The sequence below is a fragment of the Hyperoodon ampullatus genome (assembly GCF_949752795.1).
Source record: "Hyperoodon ampullatus genome assembly, chromosome: 18".
NCBI classification, from domain to species: domain Eukaryota; kingdom Metazoa; phylum Chordata; class Mammalia; order Artiodactyla; family Ziphiidae; genus Hyperoodon; species Hyperoodon ampullatus.
In genome coordinates, this window is record NC_136931.1 from 51,693,102 (window position 1) to 51,713,228 (window position 20,127).

Sequence of the window (20,127 nt, forward strand, 5' to 3'; positions counted from 1 at the left end):
TGTTTTTCCTCCAAGTTTAATTCGGTATCACAGGAGCACCAATAAATAGTTCCTTCCCGCCCCCGTAACCTTCCTCCCACCCGGGGCAGAGCCTCAGCGGCTGGCTTCCCGTCCGGGGAAGACACCTACAGCCCAGAACTGCGCAGCTCAGACCTGCCGTGCCCCCGAGCCCACAAAATTCCCGGGAGAGTTCCAAAGGGGCTGGCCCAGGATTTCCAGCAGTGGGCGTGGCTTCGAGGCAGCGCGTGCGGGGCAGAGCCTCGCTGGGAAGTCCCCCTGAGAGCGTCTGTTCACTCAGGGGGCGTGGTTCTCGTCCGCCGCTGTCACGATGACGTCCATCCAGATGCGCATGGCTTCTGGGCTTGGCGCCACCATGTAGAAAAGGCGTTCGTAGGTTTTGACACAGAACGTTAGGCGAGGGTTCGGGCTCTGGAATAAGCAGAATAGAGATGGTTATGAGTCCACCCTAGTTGGAATCCCAGCCTTGCTATTGATAGGCTTTGTGGGGTTGGGCAAGTTATTTAGGCTCCCTGAATGTTTCCCCATCTGTCTTCCTAAATGATGCTACCTACTTCGTTGGGTTATGAGGATTAAATGAATTAACACAGGGAGGCGCTTAGAATTATGGGAGCAAGAGGAATTCAAAAAGAGGACGGACCCATGTCCCAATCCCCCAGCCTACCTTCTCCTATATTAGAAATACAGACATTCAAATTTCCCCTCTCCCCAAAATCTAGGTTCCCCCTGGTTTGTAACTGGGAAAAACCTAGTGTCTACAACCTATTTATTGAGTACCTATTTGCCAACCCTGAATTAGGTAAATCCTTTATGTCCATTATCTGCTTCTAACCTTCTCAACTCTGAAGAAATGGGCTGAAGAGTGCCGATTCTGCAGGTGAGAAAACTAAGGCTGGAGAACCGAAGTCACTTTCCTGACGTCCCACAGCTCAGATTCCAGCTTAAGCTCTAAAAAGCCACAGTTGCTCTCCAGAGCTTTCTAAACATTGTATCAGTTTCTGGCACTGCACGTTTATTTTTATAAAAGTTCCAATTCCTGCGTTCTCTGGGGAAAAATAAATATGATATGACACCATGGGGCCCCTCACCATTTGACAATGATGGGCAGATGCTAACGAATGATCGCCTCCTTTAGATGCTCCCAGGCTGCCTCAGTCCTCACCCTGCCCAATTCAGACATTTATTCTCAACTTGGCATCTGCGTTTGCCAAATTTCTGCTCTAAAACTTTTGTTCCAAGAAAAATATCAGTGGGCTGAGAGCCAGAGACTAAGCTCTTAATTTTTGGTCCCTGCAGTGAAACGATCTGTTGGTTTCCTGTGCTGGATGGAGTACCACTGGATGGAGTAGGGGCTGTGGGTGGCCTTTCCCAGGGATAAGATCAGGCTTGACAGCTGGGGCTCCAACCAGGAGGGCAGAGCGGCACCAAGCAGGGGCTTCACCTTGAAGGCACAGCGTAAGTGGTCGTAGTAGACTTCCTCAATGGCCTGGAAGTAGATGACGCCTTTGAGCTTGGTCTCTTCTTTGTCTGATGGAGGGAGGTGAGGGAGAAACAGAGCCAGTGAGAGGTGTGTATGGTGGGGGAAGCAGGGGAGTCACTGGGCCCAAGTCCCGAGACTGGGGTTGGGGTGAGGAACATGGTGACAGAGTCTGTAGGTCCCTAAAGTACTGTGGTTGGGAGGTGAGTGCATGTTGATGGGAGACTAGGTGGGAGACTGGTGTGGTGACTGGACAAGACCGGAGAATGAGGTCTGGGGAGTTGGAATCCTAGGTGCCCTAGTGCCTTGGCCCCTGAGAAGGGCAGGGACTCAAGGAGAGATTCAGCATCATTGATTCTCCTAGAGAGGAAGGAGGAGGGGCCTGGAACCCTAGATTTGGGGGCTGGGCACTGACAATGCTCCTCTAGGGTATCTTAGGAAAATGGGGTCTGGGGAGCCAGAGTGGTACAAAACTGTTACCCATGTTACTGAGGAGGGCTGGGTCACTAAAGGGGAAAGGGGCTGGGGATCCAGACTCGTGGGCCTAAGAGAGAAGGGGGCTGAGGGTGGGACTCCTAGGTTTCTGGGGTGAAAGTCTGTTGTGGTTTTTTCTAGGGTCCTGGGGGCCCGGGTCCCAAGGCAGCCAGGGTGGGCTTACCCGTGTAGTAGGCCAGGCGGCGGGCCTGGCGGTCAAAGCAGAACCACCGCTTCTTCCAGGTCTTGATGCGGCCTCCCATCTTCACCAGGGGTCCGTGGCAGTAGCCCCCGGACACCCGTATGTGCGGGCAGCTCGCCGGGTTGTGGCCCCAGCCTTCCAGGTGTTGCCGGAGATCCAAGACCGGAGGGCCAGGAGGGCGGGATGGGGCTGTGGGCGGGGCCTGGGAAAGCAAGAGAAGGGGGCAGTGACTTCATGGGGGCGGGGCCAGGTCCTGCAGCCTGGATGCCCCTGAGGGGTGCTGGTCAGAGTAGCTCAAGTATAAGGCCCGGCACAGCCTTTCATTAACAATGAGGATCAAGATAATATTTCCAACAGCTAAAGTGATTAACTGACACTCTTCCCGGGGCTTTACCAGCATCCATTCCTTGACTCCCCACGGCCACCCTTGGGTCAGGGCTACTAGGAGCCCCATTTTTCAGATGAGCACACTGAAGTACAGAGAGAGAAAATAATCCACCCGAGGTCACACAGAGCTTCTAAGTGGCAGAGCTGGGTGGCAAACTCAGGTCTTCCTGACCCTAGTGCTTACCCTGAAACACCTGAGATGTGTTAGAGAAGTGATGGACCCCGGTGGGACCCTCATCTACTGTCTCTGTAAAACAGGGACCAGACAGTGAGTGATCAATAAATGAGAGCACTGTTTCCATTATTATTATTATTGTTATTGATATTACTCTTGTTGTGATGAAATTACTGATTATTACCTGTGCTAACAAAACATTTTATAGGTATAATCTCTGTGTCCCCTCAAACCCTCTTCAAGGGGTAAGTACATCATTGTCCCCATTTTACAGATGTGGAAACCAAGACTCCAAGAGGTTAAGTCACTAGGCCCAAGTCACACAGCCAGAGCTGACGAGCCAGGACTCCCCAGGCAGAGTGTCATCTCAGGAGGCCATAAAGGGGAGAAGAATGAAGGTGATCAAAGTGTCTACTGTTACAAGGCCTCGCCTGATCACACCTATGCTTCCCAAATGATCCCTGCAAAGAACAGTATGACCCCCGTGGTCAAACTGAGGCCTCAGACTTCAGCATGCAAGGGGACCCCCTAGGGATTTTGTTAAAATGCAGCCTGGGATTCAGTCATTCCGGGGTGGGGGTCTGGGGTGAGGGTGAGGTTCTGCACGTCTAACAAGCTCCCAGGGAACAGGGGTGCCAATGCTGCTGGTCCATAGACCACACTCTGAGTATCAAGGGCTGAAAACACTGAAGCAAGGCCAAAGCAAGAATGGATGAGAAACAGAGGTGAGACTCATTGGATGGAGACAGGGGAGAATGAGGAGGAGGGGAAATGGGGAGGAGCTGGGGAATGCACAGGAGGGGAAGGGGTGCTTAAAAGGGCACCCACTGGGTCATCTCACCAAATCCACGCGGTAACACTACTGATCACCACGTATGGAAGGTCCCACTCTGTGGCCGGCACTGTGCCAAGTGATCACCTTGTTGCCTCTCCAAAACAACCCATTATTGCCCCCATTTGACAGACGAGGAAACTGAGACTTCTAGAGAGGAAGTGACTCACCAAGGTCAACCAGGTAGGATGTGGTGGAGCCGGGCCCCAATCCAGGACAGCAGGGATGGGCTTGGGACTGTCAGCTCCCCCACTGCCCACCCGTGTCACCTCCATGGAACGCCTGCCCCTCTCGGAGCCTCAGTTTCCCTACACTGAAACTCAGCGGTTATCATAGCACCCTCCACATGGGGCCGTTTCATGGATGAGCTCGCTGCTGTCAGGCTCCCTGACCTGGTGATTCCACTTCCAGGTGCGAATCCCGGAGACACACTTGCTCACGGGCACAAGAAGGCAGCTTGAGCTGTAAGGGGGTGGGGTGGGGGGGACAGTGCAGTCAACAGGGAACCGTTTAATAGATGATGATGCTACACAGCAGGAGGGCTTCATTTTTAATGAGGCAGAGCTTATGCCTGACAACCAGGAGGCTCCACTGCCCTTCCCAATTTATTCCCGAACTCTTATCAGCATCTGACGTGCTACTTATCTTACTTATTGATGCTGCTTTTTGTCTCTCTCCCCTTCTAAACACCAGCTTCTCCAAGGGCAGAGATTGTCACTTTGGTCACTGCTATATAATCCAGGGCCTACCACACAGTAGGTCCTCTGTAAATACTGGGTTGAAATGAATAAGAAAAGGCCAAATGGTTGAGAGAACCAAAAGCAGGTTGGGAATGATGTGCTCGATTACAAGGAAAATAAATTCACCAAATATGGTTTGATCGGTGTATGTAGGAAAGTATTAAAAAAAAGATTTGAACGCTTCTCTGCGATAGAAAACACCTGCACTTCCGGAGGTAAGCTGAGGGGAACTTCACTTTCCCCAATTCTGAAGTGTTTGTTATAACAAAAAGTATTCATGTTCTTAGTGTAGGTAGAAATAAAATTTTAATAAGGAGCTGTCAGCTAAATCCAGAGTGTGAGAAATTCTACAGGATAAGTGACTTTTCCCACAAGTTAATGGCATTTTTTAAAGCAGGAAGGGAGGACTCTATCTCAGGGATTTAAAAGACATTTTAACTAAATGCAGGGTGCATGCTTTGTTTGGATCCAGATTCAAATAACCAGCTATAAAAAGACATTTTGGAGACAATTAGGGAAATGTGAATACGGATCATGTATCAGAAAGTTGCAGAATTATTAATAATCTCATAAACTATGACAGTGGAATTTTTGTTATGTTAAAAAAAACTTATCTATTGGAGATACATAGTGAGATATGGATGAAATGGTACAATGTCTGGAATCTGCTTTAAAATATTCCACTGCAGAGTGGGAATTAGGTGAGGATTCAGTACAACAAAGTTGGTAGGTAAAACAAGATTCAATATTGATGATCACTAGAGCTGCATGGTGGGTGGGTACATGGAGGTTTATTACCTTTGAATATGCTTGAATATTTCTATAACCAGAAGTTTTTTAAAAGAATCAAATAAATAAAACAAAAATTCAAGTAATATTTCAAAGCCCCAGCACGTGGTTACCCTCATTCTGCAGCACCTGCTGACTCTCTGACACCGGCACCCACTTACAGAAGAGGGAACCCAGGCACAGAGCATGGAGCCTGTCCCCCGAGGAACTAGGCCTTTCGAGTTCCCCTTCCGCTTGCCAAGCCCAGGATACTTTCCTGAGCCGTTGGAGGAGCCGATAGGGTGAGATAAGACAGGGCAGAGGCCAGGGGGGCAAGACAGACCAGGGGAGTAGTGGTGGGGGAGGGTTAGGGGCGGGACTGACCATGATGGCAGGTACAGGCGGGTCTGAGGCACCTTCCGTGCTCCTTCTTGTCCCTTCCTGTGAGTGCAGAAAGAAAGCATCAACGGGAATGCTAACCAATAATAAGTGGGGAAAACGTACTGGGTTCCTGGGTCCTGAGGGGGGAGGGGTCAGGGGGTCTGGATCCTGGGTCTGAGGGGGGAGGGGCCGGGGGTCTGGATCCTGGGTCTGAGGGGGGAGGGGCCGGGGGTCTGGATCCTGGGTCTGAGGGGGGAGGGGCCGGGGGTCTGGATCCTGGGTCTGAGGGGGGAGGGGCCGGGGGCCTGGATCCTGGGTCTGAGGGGGGAGGGGCCGGGGGTCTGGATCCTGGGTCTGAGGGGGGAGGGGCCGGGGGTCTGGATCCTGGGTCTGAGGGGGGAGGGGCCGGGAGCCTGGATCCTGGGTCTGAGGGGGGAGGGGCCGGGGGTCTGGATCCTGGGTCTGAGGGGGGAGGGGCCGGGAGCCTGGATCCTGGGTCTGAGCGGGGAGGGGCCGGGGGTCTGGATCCTGGGTCTGAGGGGGGAGGGGCCGGGGGTCTGGATCCTGGGTCTGAGGGGGGAGGGGCCGGGGACCTGGATCCTGGGTCTGAGCGGGGAGGGGCCGGGGGCCTGGATGCTGGGGCTGAGGGAGGAGGGAGGGGCTGCCGTCTCACCCTGGCCTGGAGCAGCCGCTCCCTCTCTGCCACAGCCTGCTGCAGGAGCTGTTCCATTCGGGCGATGTCCGGGTAGAGGGCTCCACAACTGGGAGCAGAGAACAGAGACGGCACAGGTTACAGCAGCCCGACCTCTTCCCCCCATCTCCCCACCTTCTCCCTGATGTCTCACCTATTTCTGGGGCCACAGTTCAGCAGCTGATACAGGGGGTGTCTCCCGGAGTCTCTGGCTGAAGGCGGGAGGGCCGAGGCCTCCAGGGCTCCTGCGGGGAGAAGGGCTGGAGGGCTGGGATGCTCCCTTGTCTAAGCCCCTCCACCTCTCCCCCAACAGAGGCATCCAGGTTCCTCCATCCTGTGCTGCAGGAGGGTGGTTAATGGGGGAAGAGCCTACGCAGGGGAGGGGTACGTACTCACCGGTACAATAGAAGGACAGAGGCCGGGGGGATCCCCTCTGGCTCACTCTCTCTCCCCTCTTCCGGGGCAGGCTTCCAGTCCTCTGGAGGCCAATGGAGCCCTGAAAACACACAAAGCCCACGCACACAGGAAAAGATGCTCAGTCTCCACCATGAAGTTGGAGAACCGCCAAGTAAAACCACTATCTCACTGGCACAGATCAAAAAGCCACTGTAAACGTGATGCTGAGTGAAAGCAGCCAGTCACAAAGGGCCACACAGTGTAACATCCAGAATGGGCAGGTCCAGGGAGACAGGAAGTGGGTTAGCGGTTTCCAGGGCCTGGGAGGAGAGGGGAATTGAGGGGTGATGGCTAAAGGGTATGAGGTTTCTTTAGGGATAATGAATATGTTCTAAAATTGATTGTGGTGATTGCACAACTCGGTGACTATACTAAAAACCCCTGAATTGTACGCTTTAAACGGGTGAATTGTAGCACAGGTGAACTATATATCTTGATAAAACTGTTAAAAAAAACCCCAAAAGCCCGCAGTGTTGGTGGGAGTGTGCGAAACCCAGGTGCGCTCCCACAATGCTGGGGGCCATTTTATTGGAACAACCGTTATGGAGCCCAGTTTGGCTCTTTTTTTAAAGTCAATGAAAAAAAAAAAGAAAAAGAAAAACAAAAACAGAAACAGAAAAGAAAATCAAAATGACAAATGCATAGGTACCTTTGAGCCCCAATTCCACTTCTAGGGCTATATCTGTGGAGACACTGAGACATGTGCAAAATGACCTGATTTCAAGGTTAATCCCCACAGATGCCCAGAGACCACCTAAGGGCCCATCAAAAGGAGGCAGGGATAAACTAGCGATCATCTGCATGGAGGAAAACTCCAAAGCGTATGAAAAGGATGAGGATGCTGTTTATATCAGACAGAATAACATCCAAGATAAAAGCAAGTATGGAACAGTGCAAAGATAATACCACCTACGCATAAAAAGAGGGGGAAAGTGTATACATGACTGTTTAAATACAGAGGATCTCTGGGAAGATGGGAGACACTAGTAACCCTGGCCACCCCTGGGAGGTGAACTGTGTGGATGAAAACAATGGTGGGAAAGGTCTTTTCTCTGAATATCCTCCCATGACCTTTGAACTTGGAATAAAAGGAATATTAGTTTAAAAAGTAATAATAATAAACATGATAACCAAATGCAACCTGTGTTCCTAGATCAGAAAAAAAAATTTTTTTTCTTTTTTTGTTTTTTGCTTAAAAGAAAAACATTTGTGGGACAACTGGCAAAAATATGAATCACATCTGTGGACTTGAATAATATTGTCTCAATGGTAGCTTCCTGAATGTGATTGCTGTACTGTTGTTATGTACGAGAATGGCCTTGACCTTAGGTAATAAAAGTAGAAGTATTTAGGGGTAAAGGGGAATCATGCTTCAGAAAAGAATAAACTGTGTGTGTGTATGTGGGTGGGTGTGTACAGAGAGAGAATAAGAAAGCAAATGTCCAATGTGGTAAAATGTTAATCACAGAATCTGGGTGACAGGTATGCAGGAATTCTTTTTACTATTCCTGCAATTTCTGTAAGTCTTAAATCATTTCAAAATAAAAAAACTACCAAAAAATGAAAACAAAATTATTTGAGAGTAATAAAGACAGAAAACTGAAATCATCTCTTAAAGAAAAAAACAGCAAAAACTCTGCCTGGATAATAAAAATAAATAAGTTGCATAATTTGAACACCAGTAGGGATACTCACTGCTCAAATATATGTAACCACAAGTTAATAATAATACTAAAATAAAAATTGAATTGGTCACCTTGGAGGATGCAGGAGAACCAACTCTATTCTGAAGACAGGAGAATGAAGTGAAACCATCAAGCATTTTCCCTGCATTTCTTACAAAAACCATATCCTTTGGTAACCAAATAAGTCCCTCTTTTTTTTTTTCTTTGGCTGCACCACCCGGCATGTGGGATCTCAGTTCCCCTCCAGTAGAAGCTCGGAGTCCTAACCACTGGACCGCCAGGGACTCCCTGGATGTGATTTTCTAGTTCGTATTATTTTTTTTTTTTTTTTTTTTTTTTTTTTTTTTGCGGTACGCGGGCCTCTCACTGTTGTGGTCTCTCCCGTTGCGGAGCACAGGCTCCGGATGCGCAGGCTCAGCGGCCATGGCTCACGGGCCCAGCCGCTCCGTGGCATATGGGATCCTCCCAGACCGGGGCACGAACCCGTATCCCCTGCATCGGCAGGCGGACTCTCAACCACTGCGCCACCAGGGAGGCCCTAGTTCGTATTATTTTAAAACGTTTTTTAGAATAGTGACCAATATTTATCAAGTGCCTAACAGTGTACTTGGCCCTCGGCAGACCCATTTAAGCTTATAAAAGCCCTGGGAGTCGGGAAAGTTTCGCTCTGCTTCACAAAGAGGAAACCGAGTCCCAAGTTCCTGTGGTTCTTCACTCTTTCCTTCCTTCAACTGATATTCCCAGCACTCCCCAGCTGAGAGACCTTAGATTGTTGGCACTGAGGGAAAAGGTGGGTAAGAGAGACCAAAGCCTTGTCACCACGGCGCTGACATTGTAGGAACTGAATGAGCCATCGTACAAATAAGTGTATCATCAGAAATTGCTGTGAGTGAAGAGTGTGTTATAAAAGGGTGATATAAAAAAGGATCACCTTCCAACTGGAAGATCAGGAACAGCCTTCTGAACACTGAACCTAAGGCCCAAAAGATAAGAGCTGGCCAGGGGAAATTCCCTGAGAGTCCAGCGGTTAGGACTCCGGGCTTTCATTGCCAAGGGCCTGGCTTCGATCCCTAGTCAGGGAACTAAGATCTCACAAGCCCTGTGGCAGGGCCAAAAAAAAAAAAAGTTGGCCAGGGGAGACTGAGGGGAAGGGTGTTCCAGGTGGCAGGATCAGCAAGTGCAAAGGCCCTGAGGGAGGAACAAGTATGGAGTGCTGGTGGGTCAGTGCTCCTGCAGCTGAGCAGTCAGTACAGGGAGGGGGATGGCGAGAGGTGGGCAGGGGTCAGACCACACAGGGACTTGTGGGCCATGGTGAGGAGACTGGGGGAATCATGGAAGGCTTTTGGTGGGAAGAACTGAAGTAGGAAGGATGAAGATCACTCTGGCTGTTGTTTGGGGAAAAAATTATTGGGAGACAAGAACTAAAATAGAGAAAATCAGTGAGGAGGCTGGTATAGGGTCACTAAAATCAGAAATGAGGGTGGGAGTGGGTGGAATAAGAATGATAATAATTACAATAATACCAATCAATATAACTCTAATAAGAGTAACAGGTGCCCACATTACTGAGCACCTGTTATGTGCCAGGCATCACACTACGAGTTTTAGTGCCTTAACCAATGAATGCTGTTATTATTCCCATTTTGCAGCTAAGTAAATTGAGGCACAGAGCTGTGTCTAAGGTCAGCCAGCTAGGAAGTAGCAGAACAGGTACTGGAACCCAAGGTACTCTTAGTCATCACATGATCCTGGCAAGAAGGTATAGAATTTGAGAAGGATTTAATAGGACTTGGAGGGAGAGAGAGGAAGGGGCAAGGAGGAGTCATTTGTTAATCCCTGCATTCATTTATCCACTTGTTTACTGTTTATCTGGCTGAGTAAATAAACACTCCCTGGGCTCCTCGTGTATCCCGAGGTCCCCGGTCACTCCCTCTGAGCTGGAGCTAACCAGTCACCCACTTAGGTTCTGAAGGATCCCTGAGAAATCCTCATCTCCCGAAAGGCACAGGCTGTGGAAACAGGCAGCCTGGCTTCAAACCTAGCTCTGCTGCTTAGCTGGGTGTGTGACTCTGGTAAGTCACGGCTCTTCTCAGGGAGATTCTCCCTCTGTAAAGTGAGCAACGTCCTGCTGCCCTGCCATGGCTGATGCAAGGATTCAATAAGTGACCTCATGCAAAACACACAAAAGAGTGCCCAGCACGGCCACCAGCATCCAGGGGTCAGTGTCTGGCTCCCAGGTGACACCCAGGTGCAAGGTGGGTATGGGATCCACGCCGGTGGGTACAGGGTCCACCTGGCCTTAGAAGTTCCATGTACACAGGAGTCAATGACTCAGGTAACACCTCTATAGGAATGGACCCAGCTTCCCACCAAGTATTTATAGATATGCAATTTACTTATAAGGGTCATATTTACCCTAAGTCACGTTGCCTGGCAACACAGCTGACAATCCACCTTTATCAAGCTTCCAGCTAGAAAGTTACAAAAGCTCTGCTAACCCTTTACCCAGATAATAATAGGACCTACTTCTGTAGGTTCTTCTGAGCAAAAAATAAAATTATATATACATAAAATTTCATGAATATGTAATGTATATTATTGAATTGTATATCCATGAAACAATAATTATATAATATATTATTAGTATACAATAATATAATATATATTAGGTTGAAGCACTTCAAACTGTCAGTATTTGACGGTTTCTCACCTCCAAATAATAGCAACTTCATGTGGCTCAAAGGCATAAGATGGCTTTGAGCAGACCCTGGCCTACATTAAGCTCTTAAAATTAATATTAATATGAATATTGTTAATATTCATTAATAAGATAATGTTGCATATTATATTAGACAATATAAACAATTAAATATTATAACAGACAATATAATTAATTAGATAATAATTGATATTAATTTGTTATTATTATTGCGGGTACAAAGACACACATACATGGATCTTCATAACAGCATTGCTTAAACTGCAAAAAAGCTCCAATCACTATCCTCAGGGTGGGGGCTGGCTCAGTGCCTCCGCACAGTAGAACTGTGTGCCACACAGGAGCTCAGAGTGGTTCAGAGCATAGGCTCTGAAAACAGAGTGCCTGGGTTCAAATCCCAGCTCTGCCACATACTAGCTGGTTAAGAAACTTCCCCTTTCTGTCTCAGTTTCTTCATCTATAAAATGGAAAGAAGAACCCAACTTGTAGAGTTGTTGCAAAGACTAAATGAGTGAATCCACGTGAGGCATTTGAAACAGTGCCTGGCACGCTATGAAGACTCCACAAATGTTAACTGTCATTATGATTGTTATTGTTTATATCATAATTACAGATCCACTGAAAAGGAAGCGGCAGCTCTAAATGTATCAGTGGAAAACAATCTCCACAACAGAGTCTTAAGCTAGAAAATAAAAGCCAACTAGTAGCTAATAGACATGTTTCTGAAAAAAACATTTACAGATAGAACAAGAGCTCCCAATTTCTAAGCGCTGGCCCTCTATCCACACGACTGAAACAAAACTCTTTTCATTGACTATTCACCCCTACCTCACACATAGCACTCTGCCACTGTCTACTCTATTTCATTTTAAAAGTTGGTAGCCAAACTTCCTTGGTGGTCCAGTGGGTGACACACTCCACACTCCCAATGCTGGGGGCCCAGGTTCCATCCCTGGGTTCCATCCCTGGTCGGAGAACTAGATCCTATAGGCCGCAACTAAGAGTCCGCATGCCACAACTAAAAAAGATCCCACATTCTGCAACAAAGATCCCGCAGGCCGCAACTAAGACCTGGTGCAGCCTAAATAAATAAATAAATAAATAAATATTAAAAAAAGAAAAGTTGGTAGCAACATACTTAATAAATGTTTTAACCCATTAATAAGCTGGGATCCCTGGCTTTAAGAAGATCTGGAAGAAAGGACATTCAAGAAAAAAGTAGCTGCCCTGCTTTTGGGGAGGGAGCCAGGGGCCAGTGGGGTGGGGAGAGGAGGCCTTCTTATCAATATGCCCTGTTGGGTGGCTTTTAAAATTTACACCTGGGTGGGCACAGTCCCATTTCTCCAGGGGAGGGGTGGGGTGTTAGGCAGAAGAAAGAAAACGAATAATAAAGCTGGAGGCTGATAAACATTAATACCACTTGATCAGCCTTCCCTCTCCCCCAGGCCCACTGCAGAGAAAGCCACAGTTACCAGCGAGACCCGGGGAGACCCGGGGTGACGAGGCATTGGGGGGGCACCTGGAGGGAGCTGTGAACGGAGAAGAGGCAGGAAGAGGTGGCGGCCACAGCGTGAGCAGTGGGGTCCTGGAGAACCAGCAACTGGTGGTCTGTCTTCTGGGTGAACAGGAGCTGCATGAGAACAGGGGGGGTGGCTGGCCGCTGGAAGGATGCTCTGGCCCATGCCTCCAGAGCCAGCCCATTTCTTGGATGGAAAAACAAAGGCTCAAGGTCCCAAGAGAGCTGAAATGTGGTCTCAGGGAGGGAGGACTATGGGCAGAAATGGCTGGTTCCCTGAGGAGGAGGACCTGGAGGCTGGACCTCCTGGGTCCCAGGGGGAAAAGGGATTAGGGGTTGAGAATCGTGGATCCCAAGGGAGAAGGGGGCAGGGGGCCTGGACTCCCGGGTCTGAGGGAGGAGGTGGGTGACAGGCACGTGAAATCCCCATACCTTGGTGAGGGCCTGGTTGGGCTCAGAGAAGTCCCTGCCAGGGTTTCCCTGAAGGCAATTGAGCTTGAGCAGCCTGCTCCGTTCCTACAGGGGAGCAAGACATCAACGGCTGCCGCACCTCAGGGTCGCAAAGGGCCATCCCAGCAGCTCTCCCTGATGCCAGGAGACGTCTGGGGTGCAGGGAGGCAATGGGATGCCCCAGGGGGAAGTGAGGAAAGTAGGACAGGTGCCTGGGGTGAACTTACCTGGGTCAGGGCCTGAAGGGCCTCCTCCTTCTTCTGGCTCAGCTCCCAGCTCTCAGCTGCCATCTGCTCCCCCAGTGACTTGAGCTGCTCCTCCAAGACCTGGATCCGGCACTGCAGGGCACCCCCCAGAACCCTGGTTACTCAGCTGCCCCAGGGTCCCTGGGCTGGTTCCCACAGAATCAGGTCCTCCTTGAGAGCTTGGGGTTTGCTCCACCCCATGACAGAGACCCTGGCATTGGGGTGCCTGGGAGGGGGTGGGGGACTTTGAGTTAACCTCTGTGGTGTCCTCCTCCCCTTTGGGGGGTCCAGAGAGACTTGAAGTGAGTTGGAGGGATAGAGGATCCAAAATCCAGAGACCGAGGAAGATGGAGACCCAGAGAAAGTCACCATTGCCAAGAACAGAGAGAGAAAGAAAGGGAAAGACAGAGACAAACCAGAAGAGATACAGAAAAGAAGAACCAAGACAGACCCCAAAAGACAGAGATGCAGGGACAAGACAGAAACAGAACAGAAACAGACAGAAGCCCTGAGACAGAAATGGGAAAAGAGACAGTGACAGGAAAAAGATCCAGAAATAGAGGTGGGGAAAGGAGACCCACATTAGAACTTTCTCATCCAAAACCCTGGGAACCTTTGTATTAAATACAGTCAAAATGTCGCTTTTTCCAGTGGGACTTGTCAGACCCTTGAATGTGAAGCCCCCAGAAAGGACTAGTGAGGCATCATTTGGGATGAGGGCTTGAGAGGCAGGGAGCCTAGTGGCGAAGACCTAGTGGGTTCAGATCCCAGCGCTGTCCTTTATGAACTAAGTGACCTTGGAAAAGATTACTTGAGCACCTCGACCTTGAGTTTCTTCACTTATAAAATGGGAAAAAATATTAAGACATGTCTCCCAGGATTGTTGTAAGGATTCAATGACTCAATACGCGTGAAACATTTAGGACCGTGCCCAGCACATGGTAGATGCTCAATAAATGTCAGCAACTGTCATTACTACTTTGAAGTATGTGACACAGGGAAGACACGAGGACAAAGGAGGAAGCAGAGGAGACAGAGGGCAACGGCGAGGGAGGCAGGGCTAGCCCAGCCCGACTCACCCTGTGCTGCATCACGCTGGCCTGGAGCTCCTGGACCTTGGGGTCCAGTGCCCGGGCCCTGGGACTGTCCCAATCCTCCTCCTCCCACTGGCTCTCCCGCTCCAGCTGCCGGAATTCCAGGTCCTCGTAGGCATGCTGGGCCACATCTAGCTGTTCCCTCATCTGTGGGGGAAACACAAAAAGGCTGGAGGCCTGGACCCCTAGGAACCAGGAGGGTAGTGGGCTGGGGCCAGGAATCCTGGGCAATGAGGGAGGAGGGGACTGAGGATCTAGATTCCAGAGTCCTGGGGGTTAGGGAGCTGGGGCCCGAGCTACTAGGAGGGTGGGGAAGCAGAGGACTGAGGGCCCGGATGTCTGGGTCCTGAGTGGCCTGGACACCAGGTCCCTGAGTGGGTCCAGCGGACCCTCACCTCCTGCACTCCCTGCAGAAGCCGCTCACGCTGGTCTTCTGGCTGCAAGTCGAGCTGCCCCTGGGCCTCCTGGAGTCTCTGGCGAAGACCCTCCACACGGTCCCGCTCCTGGCTCAGGTGCCTCTGTTCCTGAATGAACAACCAGGCTCTTAGCCTCAGCCTGAGCACAGGGAGGGAAACAGAGGCCAGCAGGGGCCAGGCCAGCCAGATCTCAAATCCCTCCCTGTCTGGGGTGTTGGCTCCTTGAGGGCAGGGACCCTGTCTGTCTGGTTCATACTTACACAGGCCCACCCAGGGCAGGTGTCAAGTAAACAGCTGTTTAAGAAATGAATGAGGGGACAGATGAACGGATAAGGAAGATGTGGTGTATTTATACACGATGGAATATTACTCAGCCATTAAAAAAATGAAATAACACTATTTGCAGCAACACGAATGGAACTAGAGATTATCATACTAAGTGAAGTAAGTCAGAAAGAGAAAGACAAATACCATATGATATCACTTATATGTGGAATCTAAAATATGACACAAATGAACTGATCTACGAAACAGAAACAGACTCATGGACATAGAGAATAGACTTGTGGTTGCCAGGGTTGGAGATGGGGGAGGGATAGATTGGGAGTTGGAGTTAGTAGATGCAAACTATTATATACAGAATCGATAAAAAACAAGGTCCTACTACATAGCACAAAGAACTATATTCAATATACTGTGATAAACCATAATGGAAAAGAATATGATAAAGAATGTATATATATACGTATAACTAAATCACTTTGCTGTACAGCAGAAATTAACACAACATTGTAAATCAACTACATTTCAATTAAATAAGTTAAAAAAAAAATGAATGAGGGAATGAATGCAAAACATATCCAGGCTGGGTGATTGATACTGGGGACCCCGAAGGGGGTTTGACCTGGGCCCTGTGCTCCAGCAGGGGACACAGCCAGTTACAGTCTGGGACAATCAGGGCAGTGAAACACAGAGACTGTGGGAACCCAGAACACGGGGAGCAACTTCTGCTGGGGTAATCCTAGGCTTCCTGGATATGAGGATTTTAAGGTGAGCCTCAAAAAAACAGGGAGTATTTGGGAATTCCCTGGTGGTTCAGTGGTTAGGGCCCCATGCTTCATTGCAGGGGGCATGGGTTTGACCCCCGGTCAGGGAACTAAAATCCCACATGCTATGTGGTGTGGCCAGAAAAAAAAACAAAAACAAACAGGGAGCATTTAGACTGGTGGAGATAGAGGGGGCTGGAAGGGCATTTTGGATAGAGGGGAACAGCATGGAGCAAATGAATGGAAGTTGAAAAGTACAGGAAGTGTAGGGACAAACTCTGGTCAAGAAGGGAAAAGGTGGGGTAGAGGGAAGAGATGGGGGGCACAGGTGGGACACGACAGTGGAAAGGCAGGCAAGGTGCAGCTCACATTCGGTTTGGCCCACCAGGCTGAGGAGCCCTCATCCTGGGGCAATGGGGAGCCATGGAAGGATTGAAAGGATCTAGGTGTGGAATCATCCTTCTGGGAGATAGGCTTGAGGGGTTGAGACCAGCTCCTTCATGAGTTCTCCAAGCAGTAAGAGTGAGGTGAGGTCTGAGCAGTGCATATGTAAAGGAGACAGACTAGAAAGAGGGGTTCAGGGAGCACAAAGAACAGGACATGGTGACCGACAGGCTTGGGGTGAGAGGTAAGGAGGCACGCAGAGCGAGGCTCAGGACTCTGACCTGGTGGCCAAAGGGACAGTGAGACAGGGACAGTGTGGAAAAGGGAGTTGCTGAGGTCAGCTTTGGATAAGGTGAATGAGAAGGGGCCAGACTCCTGAGTCTGAGGGAGGAGGGGCTGGGGTCTGGAATCCCAGATCCTGGGGGAGGAAGGAGCATCTAGAAACCAGTACCCTAGGAAGCGGGACACGTAGGTCTACATTTTGAGAGAGAAATCAGGGCTGGGAGAAATATAGGCTCTTTGAAGTAAATGAAGACTCAGGACCCAGCCCCAGGAAATTCCAATATATAAGGGCAAAGAGAGAGTTTGATGGAATTACAAAGCGACCATTTTCCAACCTATAGTGCCAACTGGTCCAAGCAATGACCACCAATGGATGTTAAAGCCTTTAGGTAAATAATTATTACGAAGGGATCAGACTGACCTCACTGAGGTCTGGAGGACCAGAGACAATGTCCCCCTGACCCAGCACACAGGAAGCACTACAGCACATCTGAATTTGACCCAGCCTCTACATCTAACCAACCACCTGCTTCCAGGAAGAGAAATGAGATAAAGGACACCCCAGGCATGCAACCGGTCACACACTGACCATGGAACAGAAGACTTGGTTTCTCCAACAAATAGTACAGTAGGCAGGGACCATTAGATGTGAAACAACACACACAAGGCATTTCACCAACTACAATATACTGGCCTTTGAGGGACCGGATTCAAACAGCCAACTGTTAACTGTTTTTGAGACAATCTCAGACCCATGAAAACTGACTGGAAATGAGACGGTATTAAGAACTTATTAATTCTTCAGGTGTGATAATGATATAGGGATAATGTTTTTTTTTGTTGTTTTTTGGGTTTTTTTTGGCGGTACACAGGCCTCTCACTGTTGTGGCCTCTCCCGTTGCAGAGCACAGGCTCCGGATGCGCAGGCCCAGCGGCCATGGCTCACGGGCCCAGCCGCTCCGCAGCATGTGGGATCCTCCTGGACCGGGGCACGAACCCGTGTCCCCTGCATCGGCAGGCAGACTCTCAACCACTGTGCCACCAGGGAAGCCCAGGATAATGTTTTTTAAAAGGAGTTCTTATCTATAAGATAAGAACTAAAGCATTTACAGGCAATATGATGTCTGGGATTGGCTTTCAAAACTAGGGACAGGGAAGCCAATTGGGGGATAGGAAACAGGAATGGAGGATTAATCCCTGCTGAAGCTGGGGCGCACGCCACCTGGCAGCCCGTCTGACTACTCTATTTTTGTTGGTTTGATGTTTTTCACAATATAACATTTAAAGAGCAAAGAGAGATGGGGCAAAGGAAGATGAACCGGTCAGTCAGGCCCCAAAGTCATGGACAAGGAGGGAGGAGGGAAACAGGAAGAGGCATAGGCCCACTCCTCCCGCCCTGCCCCCAGCCCAGGGATCCCCTTTTGGGGAATGGGGATAACCTCAGGGCTCAGGGCCCAGGGCCCAGGGCCCAGAAGCACCGCAAGGAATGTCTGTCCAACAAGGAAGAAAACTGAGGAGGAAGACCCAGCAGGGCAAACAGACCTGTTCCCGCTGATCTTGGACGCCCTTTTCTGAGTCCACCTGCTGCCCCAGCAGCTCCCAGAGCTGCTCCTCCTTGCGCCAGACGGCCACTCGCTCCCCAGCCAGTTCACCGCGAAGCAGGGTCACCTCCACCTCCATCTGCGAAGAGAATACAAGGACTGGGACCCAGAGGCCTGGCTCTGAGTAGGAGGGAGCTGGGGGCTCGGTCGCCTGGGTCTGAACGAGGGACCTGTGAATCTGAACTCCTGGATTCGGAGAGAGGATGGAGCTGGGCTCCCGCAGTTGGAAAGGACCGGGAGTCTGGCCTTGCGGGGTTCCCCGAGAGCTGGAGGCAGAATTCCCAAGAGGTCTGCAGCCTCACCTGGATCCTCAGTTCCTTCCTCTGACGCTGTAGCTCCCTCACTCGCTGCTCCATCAAAGCCACGCGAGTCAGTGCCTCCAACTGCTGGGCTTGAAGCCGCCGCCCCGCCCCTCGCACCTCTTCCACAGCCTGAGAGGCTGCGGGTGGCGTGGCCGGGATCTGAACGGAAGGCGAAGCCTCCACCTGCGGTTGAAGAGGGCGTGGTCAATTGGGGAGGACTCGCCCCTGCAGTCACTAAATAGGTCTGTTCTCCATCCCAAACATCCCCTCAGGCGGTCTGAGTCGGCTTTTAACTCTACCACCAAGTTCGTTTAATTCAAGGAGGGGAAGGTGCAGGTCCGGGGACCGCTCGGCCCCGGAAGGTGGCCCAGGGGCTCGCAGTCCGGGGAGGGGCACAGAGCCGACACAAGGATGGTGTTTCTTTTTCATTATCCAGTTCCCATTCTCTTGGCGTCACGTCCTCGAAGGTCCTGCATCTCTTTCTCTCCCCCCGGGTCTCCTTGAGTCTTTCCCCCTTTTCTCTGGGCTTCATCTTCCTGACCCAGTATCTGTCTTCCGTCTCTGAATCGCTATTTCTCTTTCTCCCTCGGAGTATCTCCGTCTCTCAAGGTTTCTCTGTCTCTATTTCTGTTTCTCTGAGCATCTTTGTTTCTGAGTTTTTGTCTGTTTCTCTATCCCCATCTCTCTGAGTCTCTGTCTCTGGTCTTTCAGTGTCTCTAACTCTTTTGGGTCTTTGTCTCTCAGTCTCCCTGTCTCTGGGTCTCTGTCTATCTGGTCTTTCTACATCTGTCTCTCTGTGTCTCTGTCACCCGTTTGGGTCTGTCTCTCTGGGTCGCCCCGTGGCTCTCGCCCTCCGGGTCCCTCACCGCATCGCGGCTGCTCTCCGTGCTGCTGCCTTCTCCCACTTCTTCCTCTTCCTCCGTCTGCTGTTCTGCCCCTTGGCCGCTCGGAAGCTCTGCTGGGGCCTCGGGCACCTCCTGCTCGCGGGAGTCCTCGGGGAGCTCCCGGGGTTGGGCGGCCCCTTGAGATAGGACCTCCGCGTCGCACTCGGGGACCGCGGGCGGTGGGGTGCCCTCGTCCGGGCTGCTCCGTGTCCCCATGGCCTCTGCGGACTCCTGTCGGGTGGGCGGAGCCTTGAGTTCGGGAGGCGTGGCCCGGTAGCGTGGGGGCGGGGCCCAGGAGGGTTCAAGGCCCCGCCCGAAAGCTCTGGAGAGCGCTCCAGAGGCGGGGCCTAAGAGTTCAAAGGAGGCGACTGAGCATTCCGGAGGCGCGGCCTGGAGTTTCTAGGGGCGGGGTTCGATGGCTCCTAGGGCGTCACTCCCCCGGAGGCTTGACCAGAATTTAAGAGTCCGGGGTCCTAGTCCGCCCCCTACCGGCTTCTCCCTGCTATCCAGGTGTCAAGCCTTGTACTCTCCCAGCAGCCCCGCACAATCCCTTGGACCACTTTAAAGGGACCCCAACACCTTCTCCTTCGCGGACTCAGGAGTCGGGTTCCGCCGCGTCCTCTCTGGAGCCCAGCTCAGCTCCGACCCCACTGTGCAAGGGGGTGGGCCCCCTACCGCCTCAGCGAGGGATCCAGGAGTCGGGGCTCCTGGTCTCCCTCTCTCTGGACGAACCAGGGGCCTTGAATCCTCGGCTCCTCCCGGAGCTAGATTCCAGAACTCCAGCCCCCTCCACCACCCAAGCCCCGGCCCCCTCACCGGCTCAGGCTTCGGCGCGCTCCCTTCTGCGCTCCGGCGCTGCAGTTTCTGCCCACTAGACAGGTGAGGGAGGAGAGAGAGGCTGC

At 50.9% G+C, this 20,127-nt stretch overlaps 1 protein-coding gene across 2 annotated transcripts; it reads right to left on the reverse strand.

Annotated features, from left to right (window-relative positions):
- Positions 1-19,441, reverse strand: PHLDB3 (pleckstrin homology like domain family B member 3; the record flags this gene model as incomplete). 2 transcript variants are annotated; one of them, XM_079723921.1, is made up of 15 exons in its annotated part: positions 1-429; positions 1,460-1,545; positions 2,154-2,373; positions 5,458-5,514; positions 6,128-6,215; positions 6,300-6,390; positions 6,542-6,641; positions 12,525-12,635; positions 12,954-13,037; positions 13,199-13,324; positions 14,296-14,457; positions 14,706-14,834; positions 17,981-18,118; positions 18,342-18,524; positions 19,208-19,441. In XM_079723921.1, 15 exons carry the CDS (start codon positions 19,439-19,441, stop codon positions 295-297), a joined length of 1,944 nt encoding a protein of 647 aa, XP_079580047.1. In that variant the 3' UTR covers positions 1-294. The 2 variants fall into 2 exon arrangements, with proteins under 2 accessions (XP_079580047.1, XP_079580048.1); XM_079723922.1 differs by lacking the exons at positions 14,296-14,457; positions 14,706-14,834 and having other exon boundaries at positions 6,300-6,405; positions 13,199-13,309.
- Positions 19,442-20,127: the final 686 nt, after the last annotated feature.